We start from the raw sequence: 20,444 nt of genomic DNA, 5'->3' as shown, positions 1-20,444 counted from the left end.
TTTAAAAATTCTTTTTGAGAGAGAGAGACAGTGTGTGCAGAGATGGGTCAGAGAGGGAGATACAGAATCTGAAGCAGGCTCCAGGCTCTGAGCTAGCTATCAGCACAGAGCCCAATGTGGGGCTTGAACCCATGAACTGTGAGATCATGACCTGAGCTGAAGCCAGATGTTCAACTGACTGAGCCACCCAGGCGCCCCTATTGTGAAGAATTTCAATATGAAAGAGCTTTTTATATTTTTGCAGTTAATTAGCACATTGGATGTTTGTTTATGTATTTTGAGTGACAGAGAGAGTGAGTGGGGAGAGGCAGAGAGAGAGAATTTCAAGCAGGCTCCATGCTGCCAGAGTCTGACACTAAATTGATGGAGCCATCCAGGCACCCCAACATTAAATACTTTTTAAAAAATAGTTCTTAGGGGCACCTGGGTGGCACGGGTCGTTAAGCATCTGACTTGATTTTGGCTTAGGTCATGGTCTCAGAGTTAGTGGAATCGAGCCCCATGTCAGGCTCCATGCTGACAGTATGAAGCCTGCTTGGGATTTTCTCTCCCTCTCTCTTTCTCCCTTTCTCACTTGGATGCACATGCACACAAGCACATATGCACTCTCTCTCAAAATAAATAATAAACTTTAAAAGAAAAAAAGTTTTAAATTGCAGTTCATTAACATACAGTGTAATATTAATTTCAGGTGTACAATATAGTGATTCAACACTTCCACTAAACACGTGGTGCTCATCACAAATACAGTCCTTAACCCCATCATGGATTTTATCCGTCCCCCCACCAACCTCCCTCTGTTAACCATCAGTTTTTTCTTTATACTTAAGTGTGTGTTTTTTGGTTTGCCTCTCTCTTTCTCCCTCCCTCCCCCGCCTTGTTCATTTGTTATCTTAAATTCCACATATGAATGAAATCATATGGTATTTGTCATTCTCTGACTGACTTAGTCACTTAGCATAATACTCTGTAGCTCCACCCATGTTTTTGCAAATGGCATGATTTCATTCTTTTTGATGGCTGAGTAGCATTCTAGTGTGTATGTGTGTGTGTTTGTGCGTGCATGTGTGTGTGTTTGTGCATGCATGTGTGTGTATGTGTGTGTGTGTGTGTGTGTGTGTGTGTGTGTGTGTTTGTATACACGCACTGCCTGTTCTTTATCCATTCATCCATGGGCACTTGGGGCTGTTTCCATAATTTGGCTATTGCAGATGATGCTGCCACTATAAACTCAGAATGGATTAAATACCTAAATGTGAGACCTGAAACCATAAAAATTCTAGAGGAGAGCACAGGTAGAGATTTCTCTGATATAAGATATAATATCTTTCTGTATATGTCTCCTGAGGCAAGAGAAACAAAAGCAAAAATAAACTATTGGGACCTCATTAAGATAAAAAGCTTCTGCACAGCAAAGGAAACAATCAACAATACTAGCAGGAAACCTACAGAATGAGAGAAAATATTTACAAATGATATATCTGATAAAGGGTTCGTATTCAAAATAAAAAAAAAGCTCATACCCAACACCCAGAAAACAAATAGTCAAGTTAAGAAATGGGCAGAAGACATGAATAGACACTTTTCCAAAGAAGACATATACATGGCCAATAAACACATGAAAAGATTCTCAACGTCACTGATCATTAGGGAAATGCACACTAAAAACTACAATGAGCCATCACCCCATGCTTGTTAGAATGACTAAAATCAACAACACAAGAAACAACAGGTGATGGTGTGGATGTGAAGAAGAGGAACCCTCTTGCATTCTTGATGGGAATGAAAACTGGGGTGCAGCCACTGTGGGAACAGTATGGAGTTTCTTCAAAAAGTTAGAAATACAACTTCCTACAATCTAGCAGTTATAGTGCTTGGCATTCACCAAAAGAATACAAAAATACTACTTCAAAGGTATGTGTGCACCCTGAAGTTTGTAGCATATTAAATACTTTCATGCATTATTTGTATCTGGTGAACATGTAAAGAACAAAAGCTCCTTCATCAATTTTTGTAGAATCTTATTCGGTTCAATACTTCTACGAATAGAACAATAGCCTCTCAGAAAATGCTGGCTTCACTAACTATATAATGCATCTGTTTTCTAAAATTGTCTTTGTTTAACATTTGTTTATTTAATGTTTCTTAACAACTTTTTAGATGAGGCCACATTTCTGTTAAAATAATTGATTAAATTTCATAAAAATGTGTAGCTTCTCCATTGGAACATAATACTGGAAATAATTGATCAGAAATTTTAACCTGTAAATCTGAGTGCATTTTGCAAAATAATTATTCATCATTTATAGTCAGAAATAACTAGGTGTAAATGTAGCAGACAATGTCTTGGGAATCATGTTAATACATGATTAATACATGTTAATACATGTTAATACTGATAACACAGTTAATGAGTTAACTGTGTGGCAGTTTTCCAAAGAGCTGGGCCTTTTTCTTCAGTACGTTTGGGATGATGCAGGAAAGTTATTCATTTATATTGAGTGGGTGGATGTTTATGTAGACATGAGATAAAGATGGAGATTCAGGAGTACTGATTTTATACCCAGATTTCTGTTTGTGTTCTACCCCTAGAATTGTCTAAACATATTTTCAATGAAGTATCTGAATTTACTGAGCATTTAGTTATCTGTTACAATACAAGTTAGTTTCATAATTTAGAATGAAATTATATTTCAGGTCCAGTTACTGATTTGGGCCTTAATTAATTATCACTATCAGTCACATTTTTGGTTAAATAAGAGGTTGCTATGCTTAATGGTTAGCAATGTCTTTGTTACTTAATGTAGGAATAATGAATAATTTTGTCTAATTATGTCAATAACACATTCTTCTTAATTCTTACTGTCACAGCTAAAAACCATGGGTTGTTAGAAAACAAAGAAATGGAAAATATCTCTGTTCTCTTTGTTATTTATTTATGAAATGCTCTTTTAAGAGATAGCTTATAACATACAAACTTTTGGGCTCTCAAAGCAAATGACAGTGATTCCATTGAACATGTGGCATTTCTACATTTTATGTAGACTCCCATATTTTCATACCTTATATATTTGGAGATGGAAGACATTTTTGCTGTCTGTTGGGTAAAAAATGGAGGTTACTGCATTTCTGATCTAAAATGGAAATTTGGTTGTGCCTTGAAGATAATTAACTTATAACCTTCAAGAATAATAATTTATTTTGGGAGGCTAGATTTTGATATAAAAAATAAGATGTTAAAAAACTATCTTTTCCAATTATTGATTTGAATTTCTGAAGGAAATAGAAATGAATATATTTTCTTCTGTTTTTGAAATGAATCATTTTTGTTGTTTTGATTTTTTTTAACTCAAAAATGCTTCATTTTTTATTTAACTTTCTGACTCTGCGCTTGTGTCTTCAACACTTTCACAACCATTTTCTGGTCATCGATAAGAAAGCATGCTTGATCCTGTCACGAACACACTTAGTGCACATGGAACCACCATTGGCCCTGCTGATGTGCTTTTTCATTTTAGACAACCTCAAAAGAACTCTAGTAGGTCTAACAGCACGAACTCCTCGAAGTCTCCCTAGGCACATGCCACATGTGGATTTTGGTTCTTTCCCATCCTTCCTAGTGTAAAGGGAAATGGTTCCATCTCCAGGGGATTCAGGACAGCCTAGTTTTGTTAGAGGCTTTAGTGTAGGACAGCCTACAATGGTATGTCAAATGCTGGACCATTTTGAATACCTAGACATACCATCTCTGGGAGAGGAAGAAAGGACTGAGTCATTTTTATTGTGCACATTTTTATTTGGTTTGGTTTGGTAAAACAGAATGGTAGGCTCCATGCCAAGTGCAGAGCCCAATGCAGGGACTGAACTAATGACCCTGAGGTTAAGACCTGAGTGAGTTCAATAGTCGGATGCTCAGCCAAATGAACAACACAGGTACCACTGTTTTTAGCTTCAATTTGTAATGGATCTGAGAAAGGCCATCATATTACATCTTAGTATTCTCTCTCTCTCTCTCTTAAAATTTAAATCCAAGTTAGTTAACATATAGTATAATAGTAATTTTAGGAACAGAATTTAGTGATTCATCACTTATTATAACACCCAGTGCTCATCTCAACAAGTGTCCTCCTTAATGCCCTTCACCTGTTTAGCCTTTCCCCCCACCCAACACCCCACCAGCAACCTCTCTGTATTTTATGAATCTTTTATGGTTTGTCTCCTTCTCCATTTTATCTTATTTTTGCTTACCTTCCTTTATGTTCATGTTTTGTATCTGAATTCCACATATGAGTGAACTCATATAATATTTGTCTTTCTCTGGCTGACTTACTTTGCTTAACATAATACACTCTAGTTCCATCCACAATGTTGCAGATGGTAAGATTTCATTCTTTTTGATTACTGAGTAATATTCCATTGTATTCTATATCTTCTTTATCCATTCATCAGTCAGTGAACGTTTGGGCTCTTTCCATACTTTGGCTATTGTTGATAGTGCTGCTATATAAACATTGGGGTGCATGTGCCTTTTTGAATCAGCACTTCTATATCCTTTAGATAAATACGTAGTAGTTCAGTTGCTGGGTCATTGGGTGGTTCTATTTTTAATTTTTTGAGGAACCTCCATACTGTTTTCCAGAGTGGCCTCACCAGTTTGCATTCCCACCATCAGTGCAGAAGGGTTCCTCTTACTCTGCACCCTCCCCAACATCTGTTGTTGCCTGAGTTAAGTGTAGCCATTCTGACAGGTGTGAGGTGGTATCTCATTGTGGTTTTGATTTTTATTTCTCTGAGGAGTGATGTTGAGCATTTTTTCATGTGTCTGTTAGCCATCAGGATGTCTTCTTTGGAAAAGTGTCCATGTCTTTTACCCATTTCTTCACAGGATTATTTGTTTTTTGGTTGTTGAGTTTGATAAGTTCTTTATAGGTTTTGGATACTAACCCTTTATCTGATGTCATTTCCAAATGTCTTCTCCCATTGCATCAGTTGCCTTTTGTTCTGCTAATTGTTTCCTTCACTGTGCAGAAGCTTTTTATTTTGATGAGGTCATAGTAGTTCATTTTTGCTTTTGTTTCCTTTGCCTCTGGAAACATGCCAAGTAAGTTTCTGTGGCTGAGGTCAAAGAGGTTGTTGCCTGTTTTCTTTTCTAGGATATTGATGGTGTCCTGTCTTACATTTATGTCTTTCATCCTTTTGAGTTTGTTGTCTATGATGTAAGAAAGTGGTCTGGGTTCATTCTTCTGCATGTTGCTGTCCAGTTTTCCCAAGACCATTTGCTGAAGAGACTTTCTATTGGATATTGTTTCCTCCTTTGTCAAAGATTAGTTGGCCATATGTTTGTGGGTCCATTTCTAGGTTCTCTATTCTGTTTCATTGATCTATTCTGTATATTCTTTCTGTTTTTTATATTCCGTAGTTATCGTTCATTAGAATATTGTATATGAGAAAGGAGAGGACATTTCCCTTTATTTTATGGGAAGTTACTCTTTATAATCCTGAGATTCAAGTGAAAATTATGTCTCTCAAAACTACATACTTGAGCCACCTTTTTTTTAAAGCTAATTAATTTTTAAATTTACATCCAAGCTAGTTAGCATATAGTGAAACAATGATTTCAGTAGATTCCTTAATGCCTCTTACCCATTTAGTCTACCCCCCCAACCTCTCCAGCAACCCTCTGTTTGTTCTCTATATTTAAGTCTCTTAAGTTTTGTTCTCCTCCCTGTTTTTATATTATTTCTGCTTCCCTTCCATAGGTTCATCTGTTTTGTATCTTAAATTCCTCATATGAGTGAATTTATATGATATTCGTCTTTTTCTGACTAATTTTGCTTAGCATAATACCCTCTAGTTCTATCCATGTAGTTGCAAATTCCAGGCTCTTATATTGAGAAGAAACTCTCCCCTTTTTTTTGGTTATAGGGGAGAAGTTACATGAATTCAACCCCCACTCCCATCTTATTCAACCTTACAGTTTCTTATCTTTGGCATCTTGTGGGATAAGTTCATGTCATGGCATTTCCCCTCATAAATGCCTGACTTCTGGGCTTTCAGTTTTCGTGATTTCTTGAATATGGAAGGCAAGGAGTTTAGTGTGACTGCAACATATGACCCACCAAGGAGCTGGATGTGCACAGCTCTGGTCCACCCATGAGAAGAACTCAGTTTTCTTATATTATCTGTCAGTTAATCAGAAATCCATGATTGCTCTTGATTCTTCAAAACCACTGCTTGACACTTAGGGCTATTTGTTAGACATGGTAGCCAGATTCTTATTTCCTCAGTTGATTCAACGTTCCCAGTAAGGCCACATTTGAAAATAGGAAGCTCTATTTTTTTTTTTTTTTTTTTGTGGTCAGACCCAGTATTAGGCTCTTTTTGTAAGATTTATCCTATTTAAAAATTTTTTCAATGTTTATTTTTGAAAGAGAAGGAGAGTGTGACAGGGTAAGGGCAGAGAAAGAAGGAGACATAGAATCCAAAGCAGGCTCCAGGCTCCAAGCTGTCAGCAGAGAGCCCAATGTGGGGCTTGAACTCATGAGCAGCGAGATTATGACCTGAGCCAATGTTGGATGCTTAACTGACTGAGCTACCAGGTGCCCGTATCCTATTTTTTTTTTTAAACAGGAGCTTATGGAACATTTATCACAGTCTGAGTAACTGTTTTACGAGTACAAAAAGTTTAAAGAGGTGGAGTGACCTGTGCTGGTCTTCTAGGGGATATGCTTAGAGGGCACAGTTAGGTGGGCTTCTTGTAATGGCTCTGTTCTGAACTCGGCGGCACTGCTTTGCTTATTTGGGTGGATTAATGTGGTGCACAGGTGGGTATGTGGGAGAGGTGGAAATGGCTTCAACCAGCTCCCTAGTTTCTGGCACAGGAACTTTGTGATCTCACCGACCCACAATCAAGCACCCCTTACATGTAGGAAAAGTTTAGTCCTTTTACTAGCCCCTTGGGTTAGTTAACATTGTTATGCCCAGTTTTTCAGATGAGAAATCTCAGGCACAGAGAGGTTCAATAACTTGATTAAGCTTATACAGCTAGTGATGGTGGTGTTTGAATCCAGATTTTTAAGTGCCATGCTTTGCTGTATCATAGTGTGATGTTGTAGTTCTTCAACAAATTGGTACCATTTTCTTCTTTTTCTCATCTTCCAAGGTACTATAATCCCAAATAGAATTTTAAAGGAATATTTTAACATATTTAAAGGAATAAGTTGCATATTATCTTTTATACTGTTGACTAGATAGCAATTTTTATTGGGGTTTTGTTATTTAGAAAAATTTAACATGAATATGTTTTCTGGTTGGTTTAATCCCTCAATTAATGTATCCTACATAAAACATGACAGCATCTTTTTGTACCCCAGTATATTAGTTAGATAAGGCTACTGAGCAGATCCTATTGGCTCAATTCTCTTTACTGTGGCATTGCTCTTAGAGTCATTCTTCTTTCATTTTATTGTCTCTATCTCTTTCAGTCCAGGATAGCAATATTTTTGCTAGTATAAAAATCTTGAAAACTGTGTTGACTCTCAGTGTGATTATAGGTGTCAGACAGGAAGGTCCTCTACACTTCTTTCCAGGATAACCACATCTCTAGTTCAGGCTTCTGCTGAGATGGTTGAGTTGATCCAAGATTCACATGCTGAATCTCCTTAGCAGATGTTTGTCCTAACAAACCATTGGCCTGCTCTCTAGAGCACACTTAGGAAGATAGGCTGACATTTTTGTTCTTCCTTAGCAGTTCCCTCATCGTTTTATTTCTTCCCTCTCCAATATTATAATAAATAGCAAAAAAAGTCCTATGATACGGACATTGTTCCACTTGATTTTATCACTCAGGTCTCTGATTCTCCTTTCGTGCTCCTGAATCATTTTCTCTCTTTTTCTCGGCCTCCTCTTTTGCTATAACTGTGTCTTCTAATTCACTTCTTCTCCTCTCTGCTTCTTTAATACGTGCATTGGCAGCCTCCATCTTATTATTCATCTCATTTAGAGCCTTTTCTAACTTGTCACAGCTATCTTGAAGGTTCCTAGTCTTTGTATCAATATCTTCTCTGATAGCTTCCATGTTTTTTTCAAGCCCAGCAATTAATATTATGACAATCATTCTAAATTCTTGTTGAGTTATGTTGCTTGTCTCTGTTTTGAGCAGTTCTGTAGCTGTGATTTCTTCCTGGAGTTTCTTTGGAGAAGAGTTCTTTCGTTTCGTCATTTTGGCTAGCTTTCTGTCTCTTGTCAGTTTTAAAAGCTCGTTCTGCACTGTGCATTTATTAGTATTCCTCTATAGAAGGAGGCTCTTGGAGTGTCTAGGGTCTGTCGTTTCAGGAGATGTTCTTTTAATGGTGTCTCTCAGTTTCTCTTGTTATGCCTCTGATTAATTGATTTCCCTACTCAGTGATATTTGGGATTTTCCACTATGTGTGCTTTGGGTTGTTTCTTGAGATAGCCCTGAAAAGGAAAACAGACAGACAAACACACAGAGAACACAAGCACACAAATGTACTGATAAAGAAGCAAACCTAAGGGGGAAAGAAAAAAAGGGACAGGAAAGAAAAGAGAGGAGAAAAAAAATAAAGAAGAGAATAAAACAAAAGGAGAAAGAAAAAAAGCAGGCGGGGAGTGGGGGGGGGCAGCAACAGTCAGAGATAAAGGACAGTCTGAGGGCTTAAAACCTGCAGTGGGGGTTGGGGGAGATAAGGATGGAATAAAGGAAAAATTATCTGGATGGTAAGAGTTGATCTAAGCACAGCAGTGCCTAATTGTTGGTCTTTCCCAGATTCCAGGGGAAAGGGGGAAAAGAAGGAAATAGGAAGATAGTAAAGAGAAGACAGGGGACAATTAAAAATTAAAAATATTAAGAAAAAAACCAATTAACAGTAATAAGCAAAAGCATAGCAGCTCTCCAGCGTGGATGGGCGTGGCTTGGTGCAGGTGGGTCGGGTCTCAGGGGCTGCTCTCTGAGGTCCCGCCCTGGTATGTGGGGAGAAGAATGGCGGCAGGCACCTCAAGTCCCCCTCAGACCATGCGTTGCCAGCCACTCTCTGGAGTCCAACCTTCTTGTGCCTCAGGCGGATCTAATTGTTTCTGTTTTCTAAGTTCTGCTCGGTTTCTAAGTCCTTGCCTGCACACTCAATATTGCCACCACAGTTAAAATCGCCTGCAGGTGGGCGGCTTTCTGGTCGGGATCGAATAGGGGGATTGTGAAGGCAGATTTTTCCCCTGTCTCCACCTGAAGTCGGTGAGCTGCCTGGCTGCTCTGGAAAACAGTGCGGAGGCTCCTCAAAAAAATATCGATAGAACTCCCCTATGACCCAGCAATAGCACTGCTAAGGATTTACCCAGGGGATACAGAACTGCTGATGCATAGGGGCACATGTACCCCAATGTTCATAGCGGCACTTTCTACAATAGCCAAATCATGGAAAGAGCCTAAATGTCCATCAACTGATAAATGGATCAAGAAGATGTGGTATATATACACAATGGAGTACTATATGGCAATGAGGAAGAATGAAATATGGCCATTTGTAGCAAAATGGATGGACCTCGAGGGTGTCATGCTAAGCAAAATAAGTCAGGCAGAGAAGGATAGATACCATATGTTTGCATTCATAGGTCTAACAGGAGAGACCTGGCAGGGGACCATGGGGAGAGGAAGGGGGAAAGAGTGGGGGAGAGTGAGGGACACAGATCAAGGGAGACTACTGAATACTGAAAACGAACCATGGACTGAAGGGGGAGGGGGAGTGGAGGGAGGGGGTGATGGTCATGGGGGGAGGGCACTTGTGGGGAGAAGCACTGGGTGTTATATGGAAACCAATATGACAATAAACTATTAAAAAAAAGAAATAAAAAAAAACAGCAAAAAAACAAGGTTACACCTTTCATACTTTCCTTGGAAATATCCTCAGCTACATATTCAACGTCATCACTTAACAAGTTTTACCTGCCATTCAACGGGAGAACACAGTTCTGCCACTGCATAACAGAGATCATCTTTCCTCCAGTGTCCAATACTATATTCCTCATTTCTAGCGTAGACATTGCCAAAAGCAACTTTAACAGAGTTTATATGTTTAACAACATTCTGTTCATGACTGTATATGTATTGTTTATGATGACAAAGTCTCTACCGTTTTCTTCTCCAAAGCCACTTCAGTATTTTTTTAGGCATTTGTCCAGCAGTAATGCTTGACAGTACCAAAAATTTATTAGTTTTCTAAGGCTGTCTTTGTTTCTGAGGACTGCTGTATCAAAGCACTGTAAACTGGTTGGCTTAAAACAATAGAAATGTGTTGTCTTACAGTTATGGATGTTGGAAGTTCAAAATCAAAGTGCCAGAAGGTCTGTCCTCCTCCTGAGATCCTTCCTTGCCTCTTCCTGGTGGTGGAAGTTAATCTTTGGTGGTCTTTGCCTTGTAGACACATTACTTCAGTCTGTGCCTTCATCTTTACATGGCTTTCTCACCTGTGTGTTTGTGTCTTTTCTCATAATGATACCAGTCCTATTGGAATAAGGGCCCATCTGACTCCAGTATGATTTTAAGTGATTACTTCTGCCATAACCCTATTTCCAAATGGGATCACATTCTGATATACTTGGGGTAAGCACTTCAGCATACTGTTTGAGGGGCTCACAATTCAACTTGTAACACCCTCATAATAAGCATAACAACCACATCAACTTGCTACTAGGCTTTTCTTATTTTAAGGCATTCTTTTCTTAGTTCCTTCCTAGTTAGCATTTAATTTTTATAAATAAACTGAGAAGCAGAATCATTTCACACACTTTTTCCTACCTTCAGAGCCTTCTTTGTCAGACATTTGCACATGAACATATTTTTTTTCATAATTAATTAGCCATCTTGTTTGTTACAAAGAAAATATGTTAAAGTAATGCCTCAGTTTGGGTGTGTTAAGTATTAATTTCTTACTTCATCAGTCATTTATTGTGGTTATGTAAAAATTCCAATTCTAAGATTCAAACGACTAACTTAATATTTTCTATCTTAGGAAGTTATTGAATTTTAAAGTATTTTCATCTTTAAATTAGATTGTTGTTTCTAGTATAAATAATAGAGAGCATGAATTTGATTTCCTGGGATATAGGAAGAAACAGTCATGACTCTGTAATAGGTCTTAGGGTAGTGAAATATGGAAGAATTCAATGCATACAAGCTTCTGACAATTCTCTTTAAATTTGGATTTTGCATTTTTAACCAATATGTGTCTGTTCTTAAAAGAAGGACCAAGAGCACAAACTGAGGGCTGAAGAGGGAGGGGGAGGGGGAGTGATGGTCATAGAGAGGGGCACTTGTGGTGAAGAACACAAGTGTTATATGGAAACCGACTTGGTAATAAACTATATATAAAAAAAAGCAGCAAGAATAGCCATTCTTATTAGTACTTTGACTTAATATCACAAATAGTTTGCTTGAAAAGTATTATCTATTATTGATTATTGCTCTTTGTACCAATATGTAGTGTGTACGTTTCTTTATTTCTAAATGGGACTGTCAAAGCCGTTCTTTCCTACCAATAAAGGTATGTATTATGTTCTCTTAAATGATCTCATTTAATCTTCATGGGAATTTAGATGAGTGTTACTATTTGTCATTACTAACAAAAATAGATTTCTCTGTACTGCTGAATTTTACTATTTTTTGATTCTGACATTGTTTCTTCCATTATTTTGGGTATTTTTTGACTGTTTATTTCTATTTATTTAAATCAGGAAATAACACTTATCTATTGTATTTGGAGTGAGTTGAGATATCTACTGAGGGTTAGATCTTGCTGCATGTTTACAAAATCTAGGAATTCTGGGAGAGAGGAATGGGAAATTAAAATGAATTTAAACAATTCTTCCTCACCAAAGTGACTGAATAGTGTCTATATTATTTAGTCCCTTATTTTTCTTTGTGAAGCAAATATTAGTAACATTTGAGGAAAATAAGGAAGTTTTTGCTGATGAGTATGATGAACTTCTGTTTCTTCCTTTAGTGAAAAGATTACATTTTAAACCAAAGTATCTTAAAATTTCTCAGGATTTCCATATTCCTAAACCAAGATAATTATAGCAAAATGTTGTAGAACTTTCTCTATCCCTAACTAATAATAGAAACAGAGTTGTAGTTAAACACTACTGCATTCAAAGGAATAATTGGTACAACTTACAGTGTTTAGGATGAGTTATTTTGGGTGGGTAGCAGAACAGTGAGCAGGAAGGCATTGCGGTAGGAACAGAAATACTGAGTGAAGGAAGCATCTGGTGCATTTGGGCTCTCTTCAATTCCTTTTGTTGTAGAGGAGTATTCATGTTGACTTGCAATGGGAGAGAAACTTGGAAATCTCACTGGAAGAGTCAAATCTTGGATCCCTTGAATGCCAGACTTAGGAGTCTAGACTTTATTCTAAAGGAAGAGGAAGTTAGATTACAGTTTATGGGATTCAGAAATGAAAGATTATAAGATATTTGAGGGGGATTAAAGTGGTAGCTGTAAAGATGAATTGGTGCTAGGAGCTGCTGCAGACAAAGAAATGAGAGAGTTTTGTTTGCTAGGATATAATGTCTGCAGGTAAAGATAGAAGGATACTGGGATAACTTAGGAAAGATTTTAAAGGAAGGACTAATCATCAATGATGGCAGGATGATGACAGTAGAGGAGAAGGGAGGGATTAGGAAATGTTGACTGTGAATGTAGGAGAATGGAAGAATCATGGTATCATTGATAACAGAATGTTTGTTTACAGTTGAAGAAGTTATTTTAGGCAGGTAGATTGTAGGGTGTTTCCTGAACTTTCAAAGCATTGTATCTGTTAAGATTTGGACCCTAGGGATGGCTAGTACAGGCTGGAAATTATTAAGACTTTGAGGTTAATTTGGATGGAGATGATAATTTTATCACCAAAATATTGAGAGATTTATTGTTTCAAGTCTGTTGTTGAATCAACCAGATTCTCACCATGTTTGCAAGGGATTGTCAAGCCCTGTTAGTTACATCTTTGAGACTACATCTGCACCACCATTTGAATGATATCTGCTATGTTACGTGGTGTATTGGCCTAGACATGATTTATTTAACCTGTTGAAGTCTTTATAGGAAACTTGTTTTATAAGATAAAACTTCTGACTATGTATTCACAATAATCAAAGTCCTGGTAGATTTAAAATAATCTTTTCTTTGAATTTCTGCCCTTAACACTGTTCTTTTTTCTTTGTTATATATTTAAAGTGATGATGATAGATGTCCTATGGATAGGACCTAGAAGAGAAGTTATTCATTTACTCTAATTATTGGTTAATTTGTGAGAGTATATTTATTGATAAACATAAATGTGATTAAAATATATATTAGAGAAAAATTATATCAGTCATTTGGTTGGATTTTTCTAATCAATTGTTCATTGGCTACTTTTATTTATTGCAACCTACATTTTCAGCTTTATAGACTTTGTAGCATTCAGCGTATTGATACATCCTCATGATGAGAGGGTAATCCTTCTGTTGCAGGCATGCTTTCAAAAATGTGCTCTTTCCTTTTAGTTGTTTTTGATACACAGTTCCTGATTAACTCTGTAGTGCATTCTATCATCTGATTTTGTCATTTGTAAAGGTGAATGTATAGGTTGTCAGGTCCATTCAGAAAAAATTGAATTTATCATTCACTGAATGTTCAAAACTGTAAAACCTTACCCTCAAGTATGTAGTGAGTATTCATGTATGGTACATTCAAAGTATGACTCAGTATGACTTTATGTAAGCAGTAAAATGTTTAAAGCACTCCACCGCTGTTGTGTTTCAGTGCACCTGCAGGAAAGACATGGTGAAAATTTCAATGGATATTTTTGTGAGGAAATTTCAGCCAGACAGATATCAGCTTTGGAAGCAAGGAAAGGATATATACACCATTGACCATACAAAGCCTACTCCAGAATCCACACCTGAAGTAAAAGCATGGCTTCAGAGGAGGAGGAAAGTAAGAAAAGCATCCAGGAGGTAATGATTTCTTCCCCACCCCATTCCATTTATACCTGCTCAATAAAAATGGGTCGTTGAACATGATATTCTCAGAAACTATGTATTTGCTTTTTCCTGTTTATTCATCATAAATTTACTTACTATCTTACTGAAAATTTGAGGGAAAGTATTTATAATTCTTAAGATGTGTAATAAGTAGAATATAGGAAAGGAGTATAATGTGTTTGAGAATATTCCTGACATGCTGTACATGGCAAATAGAATAGTCTTAGAACCTCCAGACCTCTTACACTGATGTATGTTAAGGTTGCATTGGCACTGTTTATTCATCTTTGTATCTTTACCAACTTCAATATTAGATTTCCCACTTTTTCATTTTGCTACTGATTTTCTTTCTGACTTCAGTTGTTTTCTTCATTTGTCAAATGTCGAGATACTTTATTCCTTGGGATGCCTATATATAGTTTACTACATTTTGTAAACTTGTTTTATTCTTTTATCAGATGTAAAGCAGAACATGTGGTATTTGCTTAACATGGTTGTCTATGTGAAGTTTATTCTATATTCCATTTTTGTGGGCAGAGCCATTTCTTTTAGGTGGGCATCTTGCTATTTCAAAATCCATTGAACAGGGTGTGTGTTACATTGCTCAGGTCCTTGTGCAAACTTTTAGGCTCTTATATTTTCTAGGTTTATATTAAACTTTTGTTCTCCAATATTACTCATTGTTTTTTTTTCAGATTGTAAAAGCGATATTTGGGCATTGGAGAATATTTATAAAATAAGAAAAATAATAGTGAAGGAATCCCAAATCACCCATAACATCACAATCTAGAGATAACAAGTTTTAGCTTTTGGTAGATATCCTTTACATATATATTTATTATATAATATTATATACTTTTCCAAAATTGGGGCCACACTCTGTTAACCCTTTGATGACTAGTTTTATGCATGCTTTTTTCATGTGATTAAATAATATGGTACAGCATAATATTTAATGCCTGCATGTATTTAATCCCCTGTGTTTGGGCTGGTAACTCATTTCTAGTTTTTTTCCCCATTAACTAAATAACAGTGTAATTTAAAATCTTTCCCACACTTTGATGTTTATTTTGTTACTCTGACATTTATTTTCTGTTATTTTAGAATTGTAGTGGGTGGAGGAAACTTAAGAACATGGAGTCACACTTCTGCATTTTGTAAGAGATGTACCTGAGGTGCAGAATTAGTAGCAAAACTAAAACTCAGGTGCTCTTATTTTACCCTGCAGTTTACAGCAGTGATTTTCAAACTATTGATTTTCAAGTTTATTTAGTAGGTTAGGAACAACATTTTTAATTTAGGAAGCAAAATAGAATAAAAAATATCATATTCCTTCCCTGTGGTAAGGGTAAGTATTATTTCATGATGCATGAACATGTGTGTATGTGTGTGTTGTATCACTGCCTAAAATATTAACTTTTAATGGGCTGGTATATTTTTTAAAGTTTGGGAAATACTGATTTAGAGAGTTATTGCCAACAAGGCTACCTGTGGGAGGAGGCAGTAGTCAATTTGAGGTCCTAAAAAACACCAATATAGCATCTTGAGAATTTTTCTTTAATGGAAAGAAAACACAGTAATTTAGGTAAATGAGCTGGTCTTCTAGTGACTAACTATAGTGGCCTTTTTGGGTTGACAGAGAACATAGATTTATCACATTGGACAGATTTGAAATGCCTTTTCGTAAGTTAAAATAATCAATGGACTTTACTCACCCAGTTAGAAAGCCTCATGTTCAGGGGTCATTGACTAGGTGCAGCCTTGTTGCTTGATCATAGAGTTTGCTGCTATCCAGGAAATCTAATAAAGGGAGTGATTTATTGGAATCTCAAAGAGAGATCAGCTATGTTATTTTACATGTACTATGCTATTTGAAATATTAAGATTTCCCATGTTTCCAATGCATGGGTTTTCAATATAAGCGTTAGTGACGATGATGATACTGGTACCATTACTGCCAGTAGCAGTCAAAGCCTAATATACATTGATTGTTACCCTTGGCTATCCCCTTTACCTCAGAATCCTGCCTGCAGTGACATCCTATACTGCATAGTGTTATGGGGTGTGTGTGTCTACATGGAAATGAATGTTGCTTATATTTGAGTTGTAATTCTTCTTAAATGATAGTGTTGGAAATGTGTCTTTTTTATGAGAGTGAGCATGTGTGTGCATGCCCTGTGAGCAGGGGAGGGGCAGAAGGAGAGCGAGAATCTTAAGCAGCCTCCACGCCCAGCACAGAGCCTAATGTGGGGCTTGATACCCTTGAATTGTCCAATCCTGACCTGAGCCAAAGTCAAGAGTCAGACGCCTAATGGACTGAGCCACCCAGGTGCCCCAGAAATGTGTCTTATACAAAAGGCATCTACAACAAAGACGTTAAGTGACTTTCTGGAAAATACTGTGAAGAAAGCAATTACAATGGCATCTGCTTTGAAAATAAGAATTAGATATAAGATATTAAATACATGTAGTTAGCCTGTTTCCCGTCTTAATTCCTTTAGCCAATGATGATTTGGCATTTAATTTTAACGATTTTCATGCATACTTCAGAATTATGCAAAAAATATATATGGTTCACCTTAGAATGTAAGTAATTTATTCAGATTTTAACAACAGGTTATAGAAATCTCCTCTTTTTCTTTTCCTTTCTTTGTTGATTTATTTTCCCCTTGTCATCATTTTTCACTTTATTTTTATTTTCAGACTTCTTTTAATATTGTTATAAAATGTTAGCAATGACATTTTCCCAATAATATATAATAATCAATTATTTACAATTGTCTTAATTTTCATTTTTAGTAAATTGTTATTAAAACTAAGATTTCAATTTCAAATCTCATCTACTAATTGTGAAGATTATTTTGCATAATGATGAAAAAGCTATTAGTTTTTTCACTTCTTTAAGTAAGTGAAAGATAATAATAACATTTGTATTAGTATGTGTTTTATCCTGTCCACTGCAAAATTCTGCTCTGACCACAGCTTCACTTATTAATAGTTTCCAGTGCACTGGCTCTTACTCTAAGAGGCTTAAGAATGAGGAGAATGAAGAAGTGTCACCTACAGTCGATGGGGTGGAGGGCCTCACCCCTGACCAAGACCCAGAAGACCTCAAGGTCAGTGAAAAATCAGAAGAAGCAGTGAAGATGGGAAACACAGAATCTCCTTCAGAAGAAGAGGCTTCCGCTAGCAGGAAGCAGTCAGATCAGAATTCACTGGATAATATCAAACTCTCAGGTGAGAAACTGGCTAATTATGTTTCATATGTAAGTATTGAGGTGCTTTATGATCTGATGCCTTAAATCTGTGTTCTAGGATAGGTACCTTACTTTTCTACATAGCTTAACCAGTAGAGCATCTAAAGCTATGGAGGAATAATGAGGAAGCCAAATGAATGTTGTAAAAGTCAAAAGCATCACTGCTATGTGTAATGGAGTTACGAGGCAGACAGCGGTGCCTATTTGGTTTCATAAAAAAAATTCTAAAATGAAAATTTTGGATGGGGGTGGAACTCAATTTACAATATACAATACATTTTTGGAAAGCTTCTCTTAAATCACATGGAACAGTAAAAACCAATTATAGATAATGCTTTGTAGATTCTTAGCTTTTAACTTAATTTTAAGAAGAAAATAAAGATTAAGGTTTTAAAAAAGAATAACAAAAGTCATTCAGTTTTGTGAAATGGTATGTACAAGCCCCCCTGGCTATTTCTCTGTACTAACGTCATCATCTATACCTCTCAACTATTTTGCTTTTTTCTCCTTCATAGTGTATTTCTCTGAAACTGCTGTAATGTTTTACCTACTTGATATTTGTTGGAGTTTTTGCCCTTTTACTAACTGAACTTATTATTATTATGTTAATGCTTATTTGAGAGAGAGAAAGAGAGAGAGAGAGAGAGAGAGAGAGAGAGAGAGAGAGAGAGAGAGGAAGCAGGGGAAGGGCAGAGAGAGGAGGAGACACAGAATCTGAAGTAGGCTTCTAGACTCTGAGCTGTCAGCACAGAGTCTGACAAGGCGCTCAAACTCATGAGCTGTGAGATCATAACCTGAGCCTAAGTCAGATGTTTAACCAACTGAGCCACTCAGGCACCCCACTAATTGAGCTTATTGGTAATTCCTCATACTCCTTATCCATTCTGTCTTTAACTGTGGGACTCCCCCAAATCTGGCCACCTATCTCTGCTTCCTCCTTGTTCAGGGTACAATTATCTCTTCAAATGTTTTTATTTTTATTTTTTGAGAGAGGGAGGGAGAGAGAGAGAAAGAGAATGAATATCCTAAGCAGGCTCTGTGTCTAATGTGTAGCTTAATCCCATGACCCTGTTATCATGACTTGAGCCTAAATCAGGAGTCAGACACTCAACTGACTGACAGTCAGGCACCCCGTGGTACTATTGCAGAAATTGCTTTTTTAAAATTTTTTCAGTGTCCACTCTAGTTATCCATTCTAGTCACTTCTCCATATGGCACATCATCCTTTTAAAAGATGTAGGTGAGGTCTTGTCCCTACCTTCTTCTTACTCTTACTCCACTTAGAGTAAAAGAAAAAGTCCTTATCATAGTCCAAATTTGATTCTTTTCTGCTTTGCTCTTGAAATACCTGTGTTTAAACAGGTTAATTTATAGACTTTCTTATAGTGACTTCATACTTTATTGGAGAGCTAGACAAACATATAATTACAATCCCTTGTGGTAAGAACCACAAGATAGATGTCCTAGAGTGTTCCTGACATACCAAGGAAAGACTCCAAACAGATCAGAGGCTGGCCTGGCAAGGCTCCTTGGAGTATGTGATATCTGAATTAATTTGTGATGAATGGATAGAAGATTGCAAAGTGAAAAAGTAGGGAAAGGAATAGCAAGCAGTGCAGAGAACATAGTTATTCCATACATATGGATTTTTTTTATAGTCCCTTACCATAGTCTTTAATCATACTGGATTTAATTAATTACTTGATGCATTACTGGGTGGGTTAGGCCAAGGGTACCCAGGTTTATTAGTTCTGTTGCTACATGGCTCCTTGTATTTTGACCTCCAGGTGTTGAGATCTGGCAGAACACTTAAGTACAAAACATGGCTGGGTTCAGCATCAAAGCTACTATGTGATATGTGAAATGATGCTTATGAATGTTTGTAGGGGAGGGAGAAGGGTAAGTAGAGATGGCAGTGGAAGAGACTTGCTCATGATGTCCTTTTCCCTTTATGTCCCATAAGTGTGTGATACAGGACTAGTGTAGGACATACTTCTTATTTGGATCTGCAAAACACAGCCTGACGTGTGTTCTTTCTATACATCCTCTGAGCTGGAATGTTTCATTAGTAGCAGCTCTTAGTATCATATTTCGTATTTTTAGAAAGATTTCAAGTTGCTATTGCTTTGGATAATTATCATTATTATACTGACTTTTGAAATTGGTCTGTAGCATAATCCCTTTTTAATCTCTTATTTTGTTGGTAAGTATATTCTTTTGCCAAACTTAGAGATCTAACCTTAACAACTATGAAAGCTCCATGGTGCTTTAGTGGCATTTCCCACTCATATCTGTGGGACTTTAGAGGAGGAGTTGAAAGACAGAAATTTAGGTGAGAATTACTATGTAGTAATAATGCCATGTAAAATTTACTAATAGTCTTTTGTTTCACTCCTCAGGAAACAGCTGCTTAAGCACATCTATAACAGAGGAAATACAGACTAAGGATGACCAAGCCTATGGTATAATTCTACCTTCAAATCCCAGTGAAGCTGATGATTCCCTATCTTGTGACTATGTGACATCCAAGGAATCAGAGCCACCCAAGGTTCCATGGCCAAAGTCACCTGAGTCATGCTTCCCAGTGGCAGAGAGTAATAGTGTGTTGACAGAGGGAGAAGAGAGTGATGTAGAGAGCTGCAGGAGTGGCCTTGAACCTGGGGAGGTCCCAGTGGTTCCCAGTGGAAAGAGAAATGGCCTCGATGTCCTCAGTGTATGTGACAATGTCTTTTTTTCTTCTTCTGTATTTATTATGTGGTGGAATAGTTTCTGAAAACAGCATGATGTGCATTGAAATCTTGCTTTGGGGTAGAAAGGACATTTCACATTTACAGGTCTTAATCATATTTTCTTCTATGACTGAAAGGTAAGCCTTTTGTGAGCTCACGTGATGATAATTCAGAAGCATGGACCCTTTGGCTATATGTTGTTTAATTTTTTCTCTCTTCAACTTTTTCTAAAATTGAACTTTTTGAGATATAGATTCATATGCAATTGTAAGAAATAATACAGAAAGATCTTGTGTCCACAGTTTCCCCCGTAGTACTTTTAAAGAAAACTATAGTAGATATCACAATGATACTGACATTGAATGGTTCCATTACCTATAATATTTACCACACTGGAGATGATTCACCGGCAGGGCTCTGACCT

General features: G+C 36.9%; 1 protein-coding gene and 1 pseudogene across 8 annotated transcripts in view; one reads left to right on the top strand and one right to left on the bottom strand.

The window, feature by feature from the left end:
• Window positions 1–20,444, top strand: part of KDM4C (lysine demethylase 4C) — a 392,424-nt gene that overhangs the window by 185,918 nt on the left and 186,062 nt on the right. For all 8 annotated transcript variants that reach the window (XM_029919878.1, XM_029919877.1, XM_029919876.1 and 5 more), the window contains exons 9-11: window positions 13,814–14,007; window positions 17,033–17,271; window positions 19,691–20,004. In XM_029919878.1, coding sequence (XP_029775738.1) covers window positions 13,814–14,007; window positions 17,033–17,271; window positions 19,691–20,004 — 747 coding nt within the window. The remainder of the gene's footprint in view (window positions 1–13,813; window positions 14,008–17,032; window positions 17,272–19,690; window positions 20,005–20,444) is intronic.
• Window positions 3,368–3,724, bottom strand: LOC115276083 (annotated as a pseudogene).

Source organism: Suricata suricatta, chromosome 13, assembly GCF_006229205.1.
Source record: "Suricata suricatta isolate VVHF042 chromosome 13, meerkat_22Aug2017_6uvM2_HiC, whole genome shotgun sequence".
In the NCBI taxonomy this organism is placed as follows: Eukaryota; Metazoa; Chordata; class Mammalia; order Carnivora; family Herpestidae; genus Suricata; species Suricata suricatta.
Note: the sequence above shows the minus strand (reverse complement) of the source record. Positions and strands in the feature narration are given on the sequence as shown.